Source organism: Apis laboriosa, unplaced genomic scaffold, assembly GCF_014066325.1.
Source record: "Apis laboriosa isolate Shangri-la unplaced genomic scaffold, ASM1406632v1 scaffold62_cov152, whole genome shotgun sequence".
In the NCBI taxonomy this organism is placed as follows: domain Eukaryota; kingdom Metazoa; phylum Arthropoda; class Insecta; order Hymenoptera; family Apidae; genus Apis; species Apis laboriosa.
Window position 1 is genome coordinate 273,162 of NW_025223954.1, and position 19,515 is coordinate 292,676.

Genomic DNA, 19,515 nt, shown 5'->3' on the forward strand with positions numbered 1-19,515 from the left:
GATATGATTAACGAACAAAAAGAGTTAAGATAAAAATTATTTATTCACTTGTCATAAAAATTTTGATATTATTTGCTTCCTTGACTTATAAAACTAAATGCCGGAAGTATCACATTAAAGTGAAAAAGAAAATCAAATCAATTTCCATTATTTAATAACAAATATCTATATATTTTAAAAAAAATTATGCATTTTTATTTTATATAGATAAACAATATTGAAAATATAGATAAAAAATATTTACTAATTAAAAATTATCGAGATGAATTTAAATTTTCCCGGATATGAGGTATCCAAAGAGATAAAAATGTTCTAGAACATTCTAGAACATTCTAGAATTTTAGTGAGTATATAAAAGCAAACCTACTCAACGCGCGTCTTCATTCAATAAACTGCAAAGTGTCCGATACTGTGTTTATAAATTTTTGAAGTGTATTTTAACAGTGGTTTAACTGAATATCAAGGTATAATTATTTTAAATTAATTATTAAAAAATATTTAATGTGTTTACATTAAATATATTTCCTAAACAATAAATAATTTTTATTGATTTACGTTCTTATTAAATGTTATTTAAAATTTAATAGTTTTATTAAAAAATTAATCTTAATTCTATTCTGTCACATTTTTTTATTCGTATAAATTTGTTTTTTTTAAATTATATCCGAAAATATCATTCGATTTATTATATAATAAAAATAATGTATATCACATGTGAAAAAAAATAAGAAATGCATATATAAAATGTTTCATATATAAATTAGAAATAGAAATTTATGTGTGTATATGTATAATTTGAAATTGTTTAATTTCTTTTTTTTTTCTAATCTAATTTTTTTTTTTACAGATGTCAACAGAAATGGAAACAAAAGCAGAAGATGTAGAAACTTTTGCATTCCAGGCAGAGATTGCTCAACTTATGTCATTGATTATTAATACCTTTTATTCAAATAAAGAAATTTTTTTAAGAGAACTTATTTCAAACTCTAGTGATGCCCTTGATAAGATTCGTTATGAATCTTTAACTGATCCTTCTAAGCTTGATAATGGCAAAGAATTATTTATTAAAATTATTCCAAACAAGAATGATGGTACTTTGACTATTATTGATACTGGTATTGGTATGACTAAAGCTGATTTGGTAAATAATCTTGGTACAATTGCAAAGTCTGGTACCAAAGCTTTTATGGAAGCACTTCAAGCTGGTGCAGATATTTCCATGATTGGACAATTTGGTGTAGGTTTTTATTCTGCTTATTTAATAGCAGACAAAGTCACTGTTATTTCAAAACACAATGATGATGAACAATATTTATGGGAATCTAGTGCTGGTGGATCATTTACTGTTAGACATGATAATGGAGAAACATTAGGACGAGGAACAAAAATTGTTTTACATGTGAAAGAAGATCAAACTGAATATTTAGAAGAGAGTAAAATAAAAGAAATTGTAAAAAAACATTCTCAATTTATTGGTTATCCAATTAAATTAGTTGTGCAGAAAGAACGTGAAAAAGAACTGAGTGAGGATGAAGCTGAAGAAGAAGAAGAGAAAAAGGAAGATGATGGAAAACCAAAAATTGAAGATGTAGATGAAAATGAAGAAGCATCAGAGGAAGAAGGAAAAAAGAAGAAAAAAAAGACTATCAAAGAAAAATATACTGAAGATGAAGAATTAAACAAGACAAAACCTATCTGGACTAGAAATTCTGATGATATTACACAAGAAGAATATGGTGAATTTTACAAATCATTGACAAATGATTGGGAAGATCATTTGGCTGTTAAACATTTTTCTGTAGAAGGTCAATTAGAATTCAGAGCTTTACTTTTTATTCCAAAACGTATGCCATTTGATTTATTTGAAAATAAGAAAAGGAAAAATAATATTAAATTATATGTAAGAAGAGTATTCATTATGGATAACTGTGAACAGTTAATTCCAGAATATTTAAATTTCATAAAAGGAGTAGTTGATAGTGAAGATCTTCCTTTGAACATTTCTCGTGAAATGCTTCAACAAAATAAAATTTTAAAGGTTATTCGTAAAAATCTTGTAAAAAAATGCATAGAATTGTTTGAAGAACTTACAGAAGACAAAGATAATTATAAAAAATTCTATGAACAATTTAGCAAAAATATTAAATTAGGTATTCATGAGGATAGTTCTAATCGTAATAAATTGTCAGATCTTTTGAGATATCACACTTCAGCTTCTGGAGATGAAGTCTGTTCTCTTAAGGATTATGTAGGCAGAATGAAAGAGAATCAAAAACATATTTACTTCATTACTGGAGAGAACAAAGACCAAGTTGCAAACAGTTCATTTGTTGAACGTGTAAAAAAACGTGGCTTTGAAGTTGTTTATATGACAGAACCTATTGATGAATATGTAGTACAACAAATGAAAGAATTTGATGGAAAACAATTAGTATCTGTAACCAAAGAAGGTTTAGAGTTTCCTGAAGATGAAGATGAAAAGAAGAAAAGAGAAGAAGACAAAGCCAAGTATGAAAATTTATGTAAAGTAATGAAAAATATTCTTGACAATAAAGTAGAGAAAGTTGTAGTTTCAAATCGATTGGTCGATTCACCTTGCTGTATAGTTACTTCACAATATGGTTGGACTGCTAATATGGAAAGAATTATGAAAGCTCAAGCACTTAGAGATACATCTACTATGGGATATATGGCTGCAAAAAAACATCTTGAGATAAATCCTGACCATACTATTATTGAAACTTTACATCAGAAAGCAGAAACAGATAAAAATGATAAAGCAGTAAAAGATTTAGTAATTTTATTGTTTGAAACAGCACTTTTATCTTCTGGTTTTACTTTAGATGAACCACAAGTTCATGCTGCAAGAATTTACAGAATGATTAAATTGGGACTTGGTATTGATGAAGAAGAATCTGTACCAGAAGAACAAACTACAGAAGAAATTCCTCCTCTGGAAGGAGATACAGAAGATAATTCACGAATGGAAGAAGTAGATTAAACTTAATGTTAATAAATTTAAATATAATGACAATATCGATGTCATTATAATCATTAAAAGACTGCTGAAATAACCACGTTTTATGTGGTATTATTATCCATTTTCATTTTAATTTTCTGTATAATTTTAATTTATCAAAAACATTTTTTGATGCCAAATACTTTGTAATTAAGTTAAATTTACATTAAAATAAAATAAAATTTATACAATGAATTCATTATCTTTACTATATATCTATCATATTAAATAAAATATAAGATAAATATAAATAAAAAGTAATTATTTTATTTATAAAAATTTCAAGAGATAACAATTGAAGATTTATATATTTTTTATTTCGTAATATAAATAACCTATTTGACCTACATTTTTATTTGAATGTATTAAAATAATTATTAAATTTAATGTATATTTCGATATATATACATATTTATTATATAGATTTGAATAAGAATATACTTGAACGAAGTTAAATAGAATGTTGTTTTTTTAATTTTTAACACCATATAGTTCATATTAACTTTATAAGACTAGTTAACCTTATACAAATATTTCACGATTGTTTTGTACTCATTGAATATGTTAGAACACGCCATCTATTTGAGATTTTTAAAGTGATTGAAAGAAGTTGCAAGTAAAACTTGGTCTTCGCATAAGATACATTAAAAAACAATTATGATGGCAAGCAAAGGTTGGAAGGTCAGTGCATCGGTATAATTGTAAGAAGAATATATGCATATGTATGTATGCATAGATTAATATATGTACATAATAAAACGTGATCAATTTATAAGAATTAAATTTCATTAGGTAGTAAAACCACACGTGCCTTTGATTAAATTTCGTAAAGGTGGGATTCAGAAAGGTAATGTAAAAGAAAAATTACTGAATACCATCGAATGTTGAAAATTTCAATTGAAAAAATTCAATTGAAAAAGCCGACTGAAATCGTTGTTATTGGTTAACTACTGCAGATACAACTTCAAATCCACCATCTAAGCACTTAGACTCGGCTATGTTAGAACAAAATAATCCTAGTGCAACGGGACCTAATGTAGTTGTTTTACCAACAATAGAAGATCTTTATCTTCCTGCGCGATTTCAAAGACGACCCATTGATGAGAAAGAAATTGCATATATTAATGTAAGTATACTATTTATTTTACTATTTATAATATAATTAAATTTCTCGTTCGTATAATACAAAATTCATTAATAAAAGTCATTAAAATATAAATGAGTATATAATTATAATGATAATAATTTCTAAATAATAATTTGCATATTTTTTATCTTTATGAATAACGAGAAAAAAAATCATATTAAATGAATCCTTTTTTATTACAGAGAGGTGGTCCAGAATAAACTTAAATAATTTATAGAACATTATAAACTTTAGAAATCATTAACAAATTATTTACTATTAAATTTTTATGTATAATTTATTCTGTAAATAAATGCAAGTAAAAGAAGTATACATATTTATACTATTTACCTAAAATAAGGTCTCTCTTTGCTTATGTGACATTGTCTGCTATTTCTGGCTTGTCTTTTAGCTTATTTTTATAACTAACAAGTAGAATGTTAATTCTAAATAAAAAAAAATTTAATAAAATTACTTTATTTTTCTGTAATATTTATTTTATTATGTCAATATTAAAATTTATTTAGTTTTTAAATATAAAAATCGTTACGAATTCTTTACAAATATGTTTATATGAATTTTTTTGTTATTTCATTAAGATAAAAAAATCAAACATTAAATTCATTAAAATGTTTCTTAACAATTAATTATTTAAATGTATTCTAATATAGATAAATTAAAGAAAAATATTATGGGAACGAAAGTCAATAGACACAGCCCTGTTCCATGACAGAAATAGCAGACGACAGTGCGCTGTGACTGTGTCTTCCATCCGCTTTTACGATCCCTGGACGTAATAGTGGAAGATTTACAGTTGTTTTATCTTTTATCGAAATTGCGAGAGTTATACGAACGAAAAATTTACGAATATGGCTGAAATAACAGATTTCGGTCCGAGAAAGACGATTTTTATCTTAGCCATTGTAGCCGGGTGTTTTGCGATATTATGGCCGAAAATTTTCTATCCTATGCTCACAGCATCTGTCAATCCACATCATATGACCGACAATTCTGGTAAGATTTTATAAAGATATTTTATTTGTAAAAAATAAAGAAGAATGCATAATATATCAAAGTTTTCTAATTTAATTATTTTTGAAGTATATTTATATTGAATTAAAATTCAATAATTTAATTTCAGTTTTAAATTTTACTTTTTTTTAATTCTTATATTTTGAATTATTTAATAATTATTTAACATAAATTATTAAAATGTTATTTTTTTCTTGTTATTAAGTTAAATTTAAAAATGTTTATTAGCATGCTGCGATGTAATCTTTGAAAGTGATGTTACTGCAGCTGATATTATGTATGAAATATGTCAGAATATATTGAAGCACCATCAAATTGATCCAAGAATAAGAGATGCTTTGAAAACTATAAAATTAACACCACAAAGTGCAAGTTTATGTAGAGAAGAAATTTTAGCTAGATGTGGTATAGATTTATCTACATTTCTTGCTAAAAGAGAACATCTGGAAAAATCTTATAAACAAGTTTTAGAAGAAATAAGATCATTTAATAGTTCTCTTTGTCTTAAAATAAATTTTGGTATACCTCTTTCTCAACTAGGAACTCCACATTTAATCAGATATCATATTTTAATGCCACACAGTAAGAATTATAAAAGATTTTATTCAAAATTTTTAACATTAACTATTAATAACAGCATGCACAGCTTTTTTTTTATTATTAATATATTTATATTATTTGAATTGAATTATTGAGATATCGATTGTATTTATTATAAAAAATATAATTTGATACTATTAAACTAACTAATTATATATGGAAAGCAGATTCAAGTTATCTTTTCTAGTTGGCAAGTTGCCAAAAGAACAAATATAAGTAGAAATGAGTAGATGAGAATAAATTTACTCTATAGTTATAGCTTTAAATATATGTAATAAACTTTTTCATTGTATAAAATAATAATATATTACTAACATTATAATATTGAATTTTAAAATGATAAAATAATTATAGTAGAATTTTGAATTCTATTTGTGTTATATATTTAAAATTTTTTTAAATAACACCTAAAAACATATTTATATTTCTAGATACAATAAAACAAGAACGACGTACACCTCCACATGCAGGTGGTTTACATCCTGCATTGAGAGAACGTGGTAGAGCTATACCTTCTTCTCATATTGTACCAAAAGTTTCAGATAGACCTGATCATGTTGTGCCAAAAATGAGACCACCTTTAGGTGGTGCAGGACATGTTGTTCCTGCACCAAAAGGAAGTGGTACTATGGGAATTATTATGCCATTGTACACTTTAGGAATTGTACTTTTTTTCTTATATACAATTGTTAAGGTAAAATATCTTGTAAAATTTTAATATTATAATTAGATTAGTATTATAACTACTAATCTTTATAAAATTTTGTTACAAATTATTTTATTAGGTGCTGAGAAAAAATTCGGATAGTGAAATTATTTCAGAATATCCAGGTGCTGCAGCAGAAAAGGAATTTCGAAAAATGGTATTCAGTCCTGAAGCTTTTGCTACTGCAATGACTGGTGGTACAATAAATTATCAAAAGGAAAGATCTCCATCACCACAAAGACCTACTCCTACCTTAGAGGAATTAAAAGACCGTAAGTTTTTTAAGTATTTAAAAGATATTGACCACACTTTATTTACATTATCATTAATGCAGTGTTTTCCTTGAAAGCTAGTTCCTTTAAAGAAATACTGAAAAATAAGGTACATGTTTTTTTGAGTATCTAATCAGATTTTTAAATGGTGTTGCATGATGCAAGGTTTGCACAATTAGAACACACACGTATTTATATCATAAATATAACAAAAAAATATTAGATTAAAATTAAAAATATTGTAAGTATTCGTGTATATTCTCTGAACACATTTGATAATGTTATACATGCTGGAACACAAGAAGCGGCAGGAGACATAGAGATAGATCAACTGAGACGCCGTTTGGTCGAGACAGAAGCAGCCATGGAAAGAATTGTTGTTCAGATGGGCAACATATCACGTTCAGTTATGCATAGTCCAAATCCACAACAAGAATTCAAGGTTTACTAGATTAATTATGAAGCAGTTTACATTTTCAGTTCTTTAGTCTTTAGAAATATGCACGTTGTTGTGTTCTGATTGCGTTTCAAGTTTTACATCTCCTCTTGTATGTTACATTTTGCGTATTCGTTATAAAATCTTCGATATTTCGCTTTTTCTTATACTTCAATGCTTATATAACCATATTTAAATTAATGATTATTTTGTATATATTTATCTCTATAAAAAAAGTGCATACTCATATTTTAGCTGAGTGAAATACTCGTTAAAACATTTAAATTGATAAATTTAATTCTTAAATAATTTAGAATTTATAGTTTTTATTTTTACATTTAAATAGTAGATGGGCCTCCAAAGTCCAAAGGCCTGGCAGGGATTGATCGCTCATCTAAGGTATATTCTTTGCCTAAAAGATTTTCTAACAAGAATAACCAATGTTTATATTAAATTTTTTCCATAAATAACAAAATTTATTTTGTTCAAATATCCTAATATTAAAGAATCAGTATTGAGATAATATTTAAGACTATTTATAATATGTTATAAATCAAATCATATTAAATATAAAAATAATCTGTAATGTATTTATATATGTCAAATATGATTTTTTTTTTAAATTAATGAATTTAAATGCACGCTTATAAATTATTAAGTTAAGTTATTTCCTTTTATATTATAAACTTTTTTAAATCAATAGCATGATTTTTTTAACCGTTTTTATGAATGTATGAATTTTTGAGTGTGAATGCTATTTTATATTTTTGAAAGGAATTAAAAATATTTACTTTTTATTGATTTATAAATATTAACGATTATAATATAATACTTATATTATAAATTATATTTACATTATATTCAAAATAGGTATAATTATACTTTTAAGAAAATAATATATAAGATCTTTTATTTACAAAATTTAATTTACAGGACAATACCATTGCTCAGGTTCAGTATAGTACAGCAGATAAAGTAGAAAACATAGAACATTCACCAACTATTAAAGTCATGGGTATGGAAATGACAGCTAGTTGTGAGAATAAGGGTAGTAGACCTACTACTCCTATAATTCCAATTTCACCAAGGTAATGGAGAGATTTTGAAAAAGGTATATTTATTAAAATTTATATTATTTTTAATAAATACAATTATTCTGTTTTAGTCATATTGAGAGGGAAAAAACACCACCAAAACCAATATATTTAGAAGGTGCTCTTCCTCCACAATGTGAATTGCTTGTAACAGATTCAGAAACTCAAGCTCAGAAAGCAGAAGAGGATGTAGAGGCACCTATTGTACTTTCAGGCAAAATGACTCTCTCTCTCATCAGTCTCGACCAAAATACAGCTGTAAGAAAATATTAGAATTACAACAGAATCAAATCTGAATCTGTGGAGCCTTGTTTTATTTGGTGATTTTTTCATTCATTTAATTATTTGCTTCTGTATAGATTATTTAACATAAAAATAACAAATTACAGAAACGATAAATAATCAAAATTATTATTTTAAAATAATATTAATTAACATATAAATTTAATATTAATATGTAACATGTATTATTTATCTGTGATTTGTTGTAAATATTAATATCTAATTTACATTTTAAATTGATTAATATTTTATTAATATTTTATTAAAATTAATATTTTAATTTTTAATTTTGAGAATGCATTATACATATATTTCACATTTACATCACATAACTATTAATTGAATAATTAGATTTAGTATTTATAAACTTTCTTTTTAGTACATATATTATTATTTTCAATTATTATTTAAATTTATATAATTTATTTTATATTTTAGTTATTATATTATTTTATTTATTATTATGACAATACTTTTTCGAAGTATAATTATTATATATTTAATTAAATATAATTTTTATTAATTTTTAAAAATAAAATTGTTAAATATCTTTTCATTATATTAGGAAATTGATGAAGAAGATCAAGAAAAAAATGCGAAAAATATAAGAATCTTGAATTCAAAAGATACAGCAAAAGTATTAAGTATTAAAAAAAATAATAAAGAGGAAATTGAGAATAAAGATGAAATAAAAGGAATTTATCAAGGAAAACAAATAGAAATGGAAGAAGAAGAACAGAAAAAATATTTAATACAAAATAGGACAGAAATAAAGCCAATTGGATACAATGAAGAAAAAAAAAAGGAAGAAGTAGGAGTTGAAGAAACAAAAGAGATTGAAGAGATAGAAGAGATTGAAGAAGACAAGGAAGAAGTAGAACAAGAAGATGAGAAAAAAGAAGAAGAAAACGATAAAGCAGAAATAGATAGAGATGATGAAGAAAATGATAAAGAAATTAATAAGATTGAACAGTATAATGAAAGAAATGAAGAAGTAGATGAAAAAGAGGAGGAAGATGAGGAAGAAAAAGAGGAAAAAGGAGAAGGGAGACTAGAGGAAAATGAAAAAGAAAAAGAAAATAATAACAAAAACATATAAAAAATGTATTATATTTCGTGTTAAATCATTAAAAAATAACAAATATACAGAAATAATAAAACTGAATAATAATAAAACAGAATAATAAAACTTAATAAAACTAATAAAAAACAACGAAATTATAAAAATTTGACGAGGAAAGTGAAATTAAATAGATTAAAGATGAGGATTAAAGATGAAGATAATGGGTTGCCTTACAATGAAAAGACAGTTCAGAATAAAAATAAAAATTATAATGACAAACATTTGACTAAATCAGTGTTTACCAATCTTTAAAATTTATGGATTACAATAACAAAAAAATAACAAAATAATTGACAAAAATAATCATGAATGATACAAATCTTGGTTAAGCACTGCCAAAGACCTAATATGATATAAGACTCGAATTTATTCTATGATTACATTATTGCCTATTGTATCTTATATTTCATAGAATCAAAAATTTATTAATCAGAGGGGCCAAATAAAAGGCAGTGTATTGTGCACATGTCTGATTGAGTCATTGTATAATGATGACCACAGAATTCAAATACAGTCAATAGGCACTAAATAATTACTGATAAAACTCTGGTATTAATTCTATATTATTGAGTATGATGATTGGCAAGCACTGATCTATAATGCTTGTACACATACCAATTATTTAGTTCCATTTTGAATTTTTTTATTTATACAAATTTTTTGTTCATTTTTTATTTAATTTTATATGCAATTCTCTGTGCAGTATTTGAGTTATATTTAGATTAGAATTTTTTAATAATGTAGTTTGTAAAACTATTTAGTATGTAACAATGTCATTTTCATACCTATGTTTAATTGTGCAATTTCCATACTAAATATAAATATTCGTCATTTTACTTGCTACACTTTAAGATGTTTGTTATGTATATAAAAAAAGAAAAAAATACAAGTTGAAATCATACTCAGTGTTGTGTAAAAATAAAAATTAGTTTAATTGCATGATCTTCCATGATAATGTTAAAAATGAATAATAATATTTAAATCATTCATCTTTTAATGAGATGACATTATTAATACTACTGTTATATGATGTTTATGTGAGTAGATAATGTTATAATTGTGATCAAATATATTTTAAAATATTTTTACGTGAAAAATGCCGAATTACTGCATTTTTTATAATATGTATTACTATTGAGAAAACGCAAAATCATATAAATATTTAATCTTTATAGTTTTAAAATTATGCCTAGTTATAAAAATTTTAAAAATATACTTCATTAAAAAAATAAAAATTTAATGCAATTATTTAATATAAATTTAATAAAAAAAAATTTTTTAAAATAAATTGCTTTAAAATATAATTAAATTAATATGCAATGGATATATTTTATATTTATTTGTTAATAAAAATATCAGTTTATTCAAATCAAAATATCACAAATTATAAGCTTGTATTATACAAGATATAAGATATAGATTTAACATTTAATAGAATTTTAAATCCTACAATCTGAATTAATCACGTAAAAAATCAGAATGATATTTATAGATATGATATATTGATATATTGAATATGCTATATTGTATTTCTTTGATATAGTACTATTTAAAATTTAAAATTGAGTCAAAAAATTACATTCATTTCAATCACAAAAATTGTTAAAATTAATAAATTTTAAAAATAATTTTTAAATGCGTATAAATAAGAAGAAAAATAATAAGAAAAAGATAGAAATAAGTTAAAGATTGAAAATCAACGGCATCTCTAGAGTGCTATAATAAAACAAATGAGGTAAAAAAAGTAAAAAATAGGAAAAAGATAAAAATAGAATAAGAAATGGCTAACAATATTAAAAAGATGGTGCTGATTTTCAATTCTTATTCTTTATTTTTCTTCTATTATTTGCTCTCCTTAGTCCTATCTTGGTTTATGACACTTTAAAGATGATGCTGATTCCACAATTTTTTAATTTATCTTTGTCTTTCTCTTATTATTTATTTTTTTTGTCGACATTAATTTCACTTATACATTGTAATATAATTATATAAAGAATCATATCACGTATACGTATATCTACATAACGCGCGCATATATATATATATATATATATTGTATATATACATATATACAATATCAGTTTTCCATCATGTATCACAATTAAATTACTTTGTAATCTTTATGTATTTTGTGCCTACAACTTAATAAACAATAAGATTTATTTAATATTTTTTAAATCATAATATTTTTATTAGTGCAAGTTCTGTGATAGTTTAATAAATTTAAAATCAAACAGACTTTTATTTTAAATTATATATGGCTAACCTATAAAAGGTTATTTCAATTTATAAAGGAATAACACATAAAATTTTAAGAATTTAAAAATTTAATAATAATCTTAAGAATGCAATCTAATGAAAGAAAATATATTTTCTTTTATAATATAAATTCATATATATTATTATAAAATTATAATTTCGTAATAAAATCGTAATAAAATCTTGCGTATAAATATGTACTTTTACATATTTAACTTGAAATTTTATTATTATTTTAGTGCATAAATGCGATAAATGAAAGTGCGACATTTTTTTGCGGGTATCCTTATAGGCATTCCTATTGGGATCACCTTTTTGGATACAGTTGGTTACATAGCTAAAGTAGAAGGAGTTTCTATGCAACCAACTTTGAATCCAGATGAGAGGAATCCAGATTATGTTTTTTTGAATCGTCGAGCAATTCGCACTCAAGATATTCAACGCGGTGAAATAGTAACTGTTAAATCTCCAAAAACTCCAGAACAAATTTTGATTAAACGTGTTGTGGGACTTTCTGGAGATATAGTACGCACACATGGGTATAAATCAGATATTTTTCAGGTATTTAAATTATTTATATTAAATTTGTAGAATTCATGAAGAGAATATATTTATATTTGCTTAGGTACCAGAAGGTCATTGTTGGGTAGAGGGAGATCATATTGGACGATCTATGGATTCTAATACTTTTGGACCTGTTTCTCTTGGATTAATAACAGCAAAAGCTACTTCCATAGTCTGGCCACCTAGCCGTTGGCAATATCTTTATCCTTCTATGTCAAATCACAATTTTCCATTAAATTCACCAAGAATACCAAGATAAAATTTCTTATAGAAAAAATGAGAGCTGTTAGTTTTGTTAAAAGATTGCAATGGGATTTACCTGGTACTGTGTGTAGACATGGATTAACAATAGGAGATGTTGATAATGATGGTGATAATGAATTAGTTGTTGGTACTGCAGAAGGAGAACTTTATATTTTTAAAGTGAATTTTTTTATTCTCTAACAATTCTTCAATATCAAAAATTATTGAAATGTGTATTTTAAATATTTTTATTATTATTTTTATTATTATATTATAGGGCTCAGAATTATGGCAAAAAATACCTGGATTAGGTCTTATTACTAGTGTAGCAATAGGAGATATCTTTAATTATGGACGAAATGCATTAGTTGTAATATGTGGAGATGGTTGGGCACATATTTTTTATAGTCCAAGATCTGTTAATCCTAATATTGTTAATATAAGTTCTACTCAATTAAATAAGGAAATAATTGATCAAGATAACATGAAACATAGTAAGTTCATTTTTATTGTATCGTATTTAAAATTAAGTTTATTGAAGTTTATTATTGAATAAAAATTATAGATCATGCAAATGTGGATGTTATAACAAGTGTTAATATGACAAGTTCCTCAAGTTTAGATCAAATAGATGGTAACAACGAATTAAATGAATTGTCTGGTAAAATGGAATGTGTGCATGTACAAAGAATTCCAACCAACACAAAGATGATTTTAATAGCAGATGTTGATAAAGATGGTGCAAATGAGATGATACTTGCTTTGACTGATCGTGTAGTGAGATCTTATAGATGGTCAAGTAATTTAGAATTAGGAAGAGGAAAATTAGTTGGATTGAACAAATGGGAATGTGCAAATCAAATAGGAACTGTCACATTACAGGTATAATAAATAAAAGATAAATTTTAATTTGTAATAATAATATAATTTTTAATTTTTATTTAGCATATGGCGGATGGAACACCAACTTTATTAGTTGCTCAACCTGGTGGAACGTTCATGCGAATTAAATGTAATCCGGAAGATTGTCATTTAGAAGATGAAACTGATCATAAAAGTAATGAAACAGAAGCAAGCTGTGTAGATTATCAAACATTGGGAATATCAAGAATGCGCAATCAAAATATTTCGACAGAAATCATCGGAGATTTGGAATGTATAGTAGAGAATAAGGTGTCAAGTTACGAATTCAAAGAATCATGTAAATCGAATGTTTTAAATGAAATTCAACATAGTAAAAATTTAAAATCTGTCTCGTTAGAATCTAAGAAAAATAATTCACAATTAGAAACAAGAAAAAGTACTATGGAAGGGCATAGAAAAAATTCAACGATAGACAATTCAAAAATGATAAAAATTTCTGGAACTTCTGATCTTTCTAATCGGGATCAAGTTGACGGTAATGTTTTGGGAGGCAACGTAATTCTTGGTGATTACGATATTAAGACGGAAAAAGATTCTTTATTACCTACATATAAGCATTTTTCATGCCGAGATAATAGCAATAATTATAATAAAGAAGATTTAAAAGGAAAGAATAAAATCGAAATTGATGCGAATATACAAAATAATTCTTTTCAAGGAAAACCTTATGCTCTTGCTACTTTAGATGGGACAATAATGTTGGTTAAGGATGAAGTCATTTTATGGTAAGATTATAAAATCGCTAATTTAATAACTAAGTATAGATTACACGATCTTTTTTAGGTCGATGCAAGTAGATCATCAGATATTCTCTTTATGTCGATTAGATGTAACTGGCGATGGTTCTGATGAGATAGTAGCTTGCGGATGGGATGGACAAACTTATATTTTAGATCAACAACGTAATAGTGTACGTTTTCAATTTGAAGAACCAATTAGAGCATTTTGTACTGGTAATTATAATGTTACTCCCGGATTTCCGACACCTTGCCTTGTATATAACAGTTTTAATAATAAGGTAATGTTATTATTGTAAATAGTTTTAATATACAAAATAATCAATATAAAATTACAAATATTAATATTTGCAGATATTTCTTTATTATGACGTTACACTTCCAAGTATGGTTACTAAGCCTTTAAATCCCATAGAGAAGCTTGATTTCGAAGAAAAGGAAATTTTAGACAATCTTCTAGGAAACTGTAGTGATATGGAGAAACAACAAAAAATGCGAGAGTTAACAGAATGGTTATTATACGGTATATCTTAAAAGATTTGATGCTGTAAATTATATAAAGAATTATATAAAGAAAAATATATATGCAAATTCTTATATTCCTTTTTTTGTTTTTTCTACATGATATATTAATATGTTATTAATATGTTATTAGTCCGTATCGACAGGATTTAATTATTTTAAACAATCCGCTTCGTCATTTCTTAGCATGAAATGCATATATGAGTGACAAAAATTCTTATAAATTTTTAGTAAATAAGATGAGGAAGATATCGGTTACCGAATAACTCAAGGTTCAGTCTACAGAAAATGGTTTAAGGATACCTAATTATTTACAGAACATTGCGAAAGATGGAATGTTATCTACCTATCATAAATTAAAACTGGTGTCTGTGTAAAATCGGCTAAAATATAGCATCAGTTAGAACGTTATCATTATTAGTAGGAATATAGCTCTCGTCAAGTATTTTTCCGAGCTTTTATCAAATTGCAAAATTTGATATTCATAGATGGTCCATTAATCGGGATTTAATAAAAATTTCTATAATTAATAGCTATATTTCGATTCAAATATATCGGTTCATGTGTTGATAAATTTACTTTTCGATAACAAATAAGAAAAATAGAAAATCAAAACGTGAGTGTTACAAATATATTTGATCGATCTATTTATTGTACCATATCGAATATTATCGCATATTGTAAATAAAATAGATTGAAATCGGAGTTTTTTTTGTTAATTACAATAGCGAATCAACGATAGAATAAGTTGCCTAGTAAGAGAGTGACGAAGTAAAATATTCTTGTAGTGTTTAGTGTGATTTCATTTTCAAATTTAATTTCATGGATTTTAGAATGGCAGAAAACGAAACAAGATCATTGCTTGGACACGAATTGAAACACCTTACATTTGGATGGACCGATTACACATTGTTCGGTGGTCTTTTAGGGATCAGTGTACTTATAGGGATTTATTTTGGCTGTTTCGGCAAAAAACAAGATAATACTACCGAATATTTGCTCGGAGGAAAAACAATGTCCTGTTTTCCTGTTGGCATGAGTTTAATTGCTAGGTAAATTATTGTGAAAAAATATTTTTCATAAAAACCAAATATAAATTGCTAATTAAATTTATCGATAAAATAATATCATTTTATTCGATTAAATGAAAAATAATAAAATTGATATTATAAATTGGTTTCTTTAATTTTTTTTTAGTCACATATCGGCAGTTTCTTTGCTCGCTATACCTGTCGAAGTATATCAATATGGTACACAGTATGCTGCCTGCGTTTTCACATCATTCATAACGTGTGTTCTTATTTCAATTATATATTTGCCAGTATTTTATCAATTACAACTGACCAGCACGTTTGAATACTTAGAGCTGAGATTTACAAGACCTGTGAGGACGTTTGCCTCATTTCTTTATTCACTTTCTACGGTTATTTATGTCCCTTTAATCGTATATGTACCATCTTTAGCATTTTCTCAAGCAACAGCGATCGATCTCTATCTGATTACTCCGATAATCTGCATCGTGTGCATATTTTATACAACTATTGTAAGTTATTTTTTCAATTATCTCTTTTTTATAAATAAGTTAATTTTGAAATAGATAATTCGTATCGAAAAGATTTATTTCGAATCGTTCAAGCAGAAAAATATATACAAATAAAAATTTTTTTTTTTACAAGTCAAATTTACAAGAAAATAATTCGCTTAAATATCTAATGTATTTACATATTGCGGACAAATTACGAAAATTCTGAGATTTTTATTATTATCGGAAACATGTCTGGCTATTGGATAAAATTAATAATAAAACTATTGATCCGCAATGTGTTAAGAATCTTTAGATGACATCGAGAATCGATACTACTTTAATTATTAAATTTAGAGAATTTTAAATATCATATTCCTGTGATATATTCAACTTGTTCTTTCAGATAAAAAATCAAAAAGAAAAAAATCTCAAAATTATTTTTCATTTGAAAGAGAACGATTCGAAAATCTGATAATCATATAAATTACATTATATATACAACGCTCAAGTTGGCAAATTTATCATAAAGAAAATACGAATGAAATATAATTAAGATTTAAGGCGGCATTAGAGAAGTCATCTTTTTGTCGCATCAGTATTCGTCAAATGTTTACAAATACTTAAAAATTAATAAAGATAGATGTGAACAAAAACTATAATCATTCCGCGTAGAATTATATTATGTAAATTAGATAAAATAATTGTAGATTAAATTATACGATTAAATTAAAAGACAAAACGTAAGATATACGATTTGCATTTCACGCGACACGTTAATTTCCATTGATCGACTCGTGTCAAGTCGTATATTTTTTGAAATATTTTCGCCATTCTTTTTCATCATATTCAGGGAGGTTTGAAAGCTGTTGTATGGGCGGACACCGTTCAAATGATCGTAACGTTGGGAAGTCTGTGCGCCGTTTTCGTTTTGGGTATCATAAATGTGGGCGGTATATCGGAGATTTGGAAAATATCGGAAGATGGTAGCAGAATACAATTTTGGAAGTATGAAAATGACATGAACGTTTTAATTTAATTTCAAGGTAAATTGTTTTTCACCCTCTGTTCACGTATTACATATATTACATTCACACGTTGCAGCATGGATCCCAGTCCATTCGTTAGAAATTCTTTTTGGGGGATGTCGATTGGAATGGTGATGACGTGGTTACACGGACTTGGTATCAGTCAAGTGTCCTTGCAGAGATTCCTCTCTGTGCCTAATTTGAAAGAAGCGCACAAGTGAGTATCATTTTTTTAAAGAATAAGAGAATGTATGAGAGAATCTATATTTTCCATTTGTTGTAGGGCAATAGCGCTTACGTGTCTATGCATGGTTGTCATCAAATGGATATCCGTCTTTACCGGACTTATAATGTACGCCAGATATTACAAGTGCGATCCCATTAGTACCAAAGTATGTATTTTTTCTTCCTTTTCTTATCTGTTAGAAATATAATTATATTCCTTATTCCAGGATAAATAAATCAACGGATTAATTGGTTTTCAGGTAATTTCCAGGAGCGATCAATTACTTCCCTATTACGTATTGGACGTTGCTGCGAATATTCCAGGTCTTCCTGGCCTTTTCCTGGCCGGTCTTGTCAGCGCTGGTCTTTCGACGATGAGCGCCTCTCTGAACACAGTGGCTGGTACAATTTATGAGGATTTCATCGATCCATGGTTACCAAATAATAGTGAAAAAGAGCATAGAGCGGCGAATATTATGAAGGTATATCATAAAATAATAGATAAAATTGTTTGTTTATTTAGAGGAATATTAATGACAAACAATATTACGATTACGATTTTCAGGTTATTGTAGTTATCGTAGGATTGATTTGTGCGGCGCTAGTATTTCTCGTAGATCGTTTGGGCGATATTTTTCGAGTTTCTCTGACCCTTCATGGTATCACGGCTGGCTCAATGCTGGGCATTTTCACTTTAGGAATGACAGTACCATGGGCTACGTCGAAAGGAGCTATCGCAGGTGGATTAACTTCCATATTGTTTATGATCTGGATCATCATCGGTGCTCAAGTGAATATGGCTCAGAAACGATTCTATTATCCACCCCTTCCTACTTCGACCGAGGATTGCATAAACGCAAAGAATGTATTTAATCAAACAAAGACGTATAATGATTCCTTGCCGATTGTCGAAGACAAACCATTCATTCTATACACGATATCGTTCATGTATTACACTTTGCTTGGTTTTTTGATATCAATGGTTGTTGGAACAGCGGTCAGTTTCATATTTGGGACTCCTGATCTACGAGAGATCGATAGAAATCATTTTCCACCTATTGTTCAAAGGTATACCTCTAATTTAAATTTGCGTAAAAAAAAAAAAAATCATGAAATTATAATATATTTACAGATACGCGTGTTAATTTTTGTTTTAGATTTTTACCACCGAAAAAATATACCGAGGTACCGATGCATTCGATTCCAACCGCGTTGATAACAAATCCAGAGAAAGAGAAGCTCAACTCTTGATGATATTTCTTTTTTTTTTCATTTCTTCCCTATGACAATGTGTATTCATAGCAAAATTGTATTCGTTTTTTAATAAAACTATTTACGGTTAAAGACAAATGAATTCCCGAATGATAAGGATCGAAGTATAATCCCGGGCAACCATTTGGCAACCGAGAAAGCTCTACATAACTGGTTCGCCCTGGGTTGAAAGCACCCATTAGGCCCTCGATGAGGGTGTCAAATTGACTAGATTATATATCTGTCCCACGCATCTCAATACAAACAACTCGTCTAAACATCTGGAGGAACGATGTCTATCGGATTAGGACGAATGGAAATGGGAAGGGTGTTTTTTGTCCAGTCATTCGTCGAGTCGGTCTTGAAAATCCGCAAAAGATCAATCGTCAAAATATGCATGAAGATGGTTGCACGTGTCTACGAGCGTGCGTGCCTTTTATCCGGGGAAAAAATTTAGAAGGCCATTTGGAAATAATGCGAAGAATGCCTCGCATTACATAATATCGCTCCTTAAGATATTTTCATCAGATTCAAAGTCGAGTCCATTATA

At 26.7% G+C, this 19,515-nt stretch overlaps 6 protein-coding genes across 10 annotated transcripts; all 6 read left to right on the forward strand.

Annotated features, from left to right (window-relative positions):
• The first annotated feature begins 360 nt into the window (after nt 1–360).
• LOC122718359 (heat shock protein 83) lies at nt 361–3,218 on the forward strand. The gene is made up of 2 exons (XM_043943322.1): nt 361–464; nt 848–3,218. The coding sequence occupies exon 2, from the start codon at nt 848–850 to the stop codon at nt 2,999–3,001; it is 2,154 nt and encodes a 717-aa protein (XP_043799257.1). The 5' UTR covers nt 361–464; the 3' UTR covers nt 3,002–3,218.
• A 290-nt stretch (nt 3,219–3,508) lies between these two features.
• On the forward strand, nt 3,509–4,473 carry LOC122718362 (28S ribosomal protein S36, mitochondrial). Its single transcript, XM_043943331.1, has 4 exons — nt 3,509–3,700; nt 3,812–3,866; nt 3,976–4,145; nt 4,349–4,473. Exons 1-4 carry the CDS (start codon nt 3,677–3,679, stop codon nt 4,364–4,366), a joined length of 267 nt encoding a protein of 88 aa, XP_043799266.1. The 5' UTR covers nt 3,509–3,676; the 3' UTR covers nt 4,367–4,473.
• Nucleotides 4,474–4,845: 372 nt separating this feature from the next.
• LOC122718380 (resistance to inhibitors of cholinesterase protein 3) lies at nt 4,846–9,256 on the forward strand. Of its 4 annotated transcripts, none has more exons than XM_043943366.1 (8): nt 4,861–5,159; nt 5,406–5,759; nt 6,209–6,471; nt 6,563–6,755; nt 7,058–7,197; nt 8,125–8,279; nt 8,357–8,605; nt 9,133–9,256. In XM_043943366.1, the coding sequence occupies exons 1-7, from the start codon at nt 5,015–5,017 to the stop codon at nt 8,556–8,558; spliced, it is 1,452 nt and encodes a 483-aa protein (XP_043799301.1). In that variant the 5' UTR covers nt 4,861–5,014; the 3' UTR covers nt 8,559–8,605; nt 9,133–9,256. The 4 variants fall into 4 exon arrangements, with proteins under 4 accessions (XP_043799303.1, XP_043799304.1, XP_043799301.1 ...); XM_043943367.1 differs by lacking the exon at nt 7,058–7,197 and adding an exon at nt 7,538–7,590 and having other exon boundaries at nt 4,870–5,159; XM_043943368.1 differs by lacking the exon at nt 5,406–5,759 and having other exon boundaries at nt 4,846–5,159.
• Nucleotides 9,257–11,802: 2,546 nt separating this feature from the next.
• On the forward strand, nt 11,803–12,772 carry LOC122718371 (mitochondrial inner membrane protease subunit 2). The gene is made up of 3 exons (XM_043943342.1): nt 11,803–11,965; nt 12,189–12,510; nt 12,575–12,772. Exons 2-3 carry the CDS (start codon nt 12,205–12,207, stop codon nt 12,770–12,772), a joined length of 504 nt encoding a protein of 167 aa, XP_043799277.1. The 5' UTR covers nt 11,803–11,965; nt 12,189–12,204.
• A 17-nt stretch (nt 12,773–12,789) lies between these two features.
• LOC122718369 (KICSTOR complex protein ITFG2-like) lies at nt 12,790–15,016 on the forward strand. The gene is made up of 6 exons (XM_043943339.1): nt 12,790–12,936; nt 13,034–13,250; nt 13,322–13,638; nt 13,702–14,405; nt 14,464–14,698; nt 14,772–15,016. Exons 1-6 carry the CDS (start codon nt 12,790–12,792, stop codon nt 14,949–14,951), a joined length of 1,800 nt encoding a protein of 599 aa, XP_043799274.1. The 3' UTR covers nt 14,952–15,016.
• A 339-nt stretch (nt 15,017–15,355) lies between these two features.
• On the forward strand, nt 15,356–19,064 carry LOC122718370 (sodium-coupled monocarboxylate transporter 2-like). Of its 2 annotated transcripts, none has more exons than XM_043943341.1 (9): nt 15,356–15,555; nt 15,766–15,991; nt 16,137–16,482; nt 17,315–17,469; nt 17,566–17,706; nt 17,773–17,881; nt 17,975–18,196; nt 18,280–18,782; nt 18,872–19,064. In XM_043943341.1, exons 2-9 carry the CDS (start codon nt 15,774–15,776, stop codon nt 18,963–18,965), a joined length of 1,788 nt encoding a protein of 595 aa, XP_043799276.1. In that variant the 5' UTR covers nt 15,356–15,555; nt 15,766–15,773; the 3' UTR covers nt 18,966–19,064. The 2 variants fall into 2 exon arrangements, with proteins under 2 accessions (XP_043799276.1, XP_043799275.1); XM_043943340.1 differs by having other exon boundaries at nt 15,773–15,991.
• The last annotated feature ends 451 nt before the right edge of the window (nt 19,065–19,515 follow it).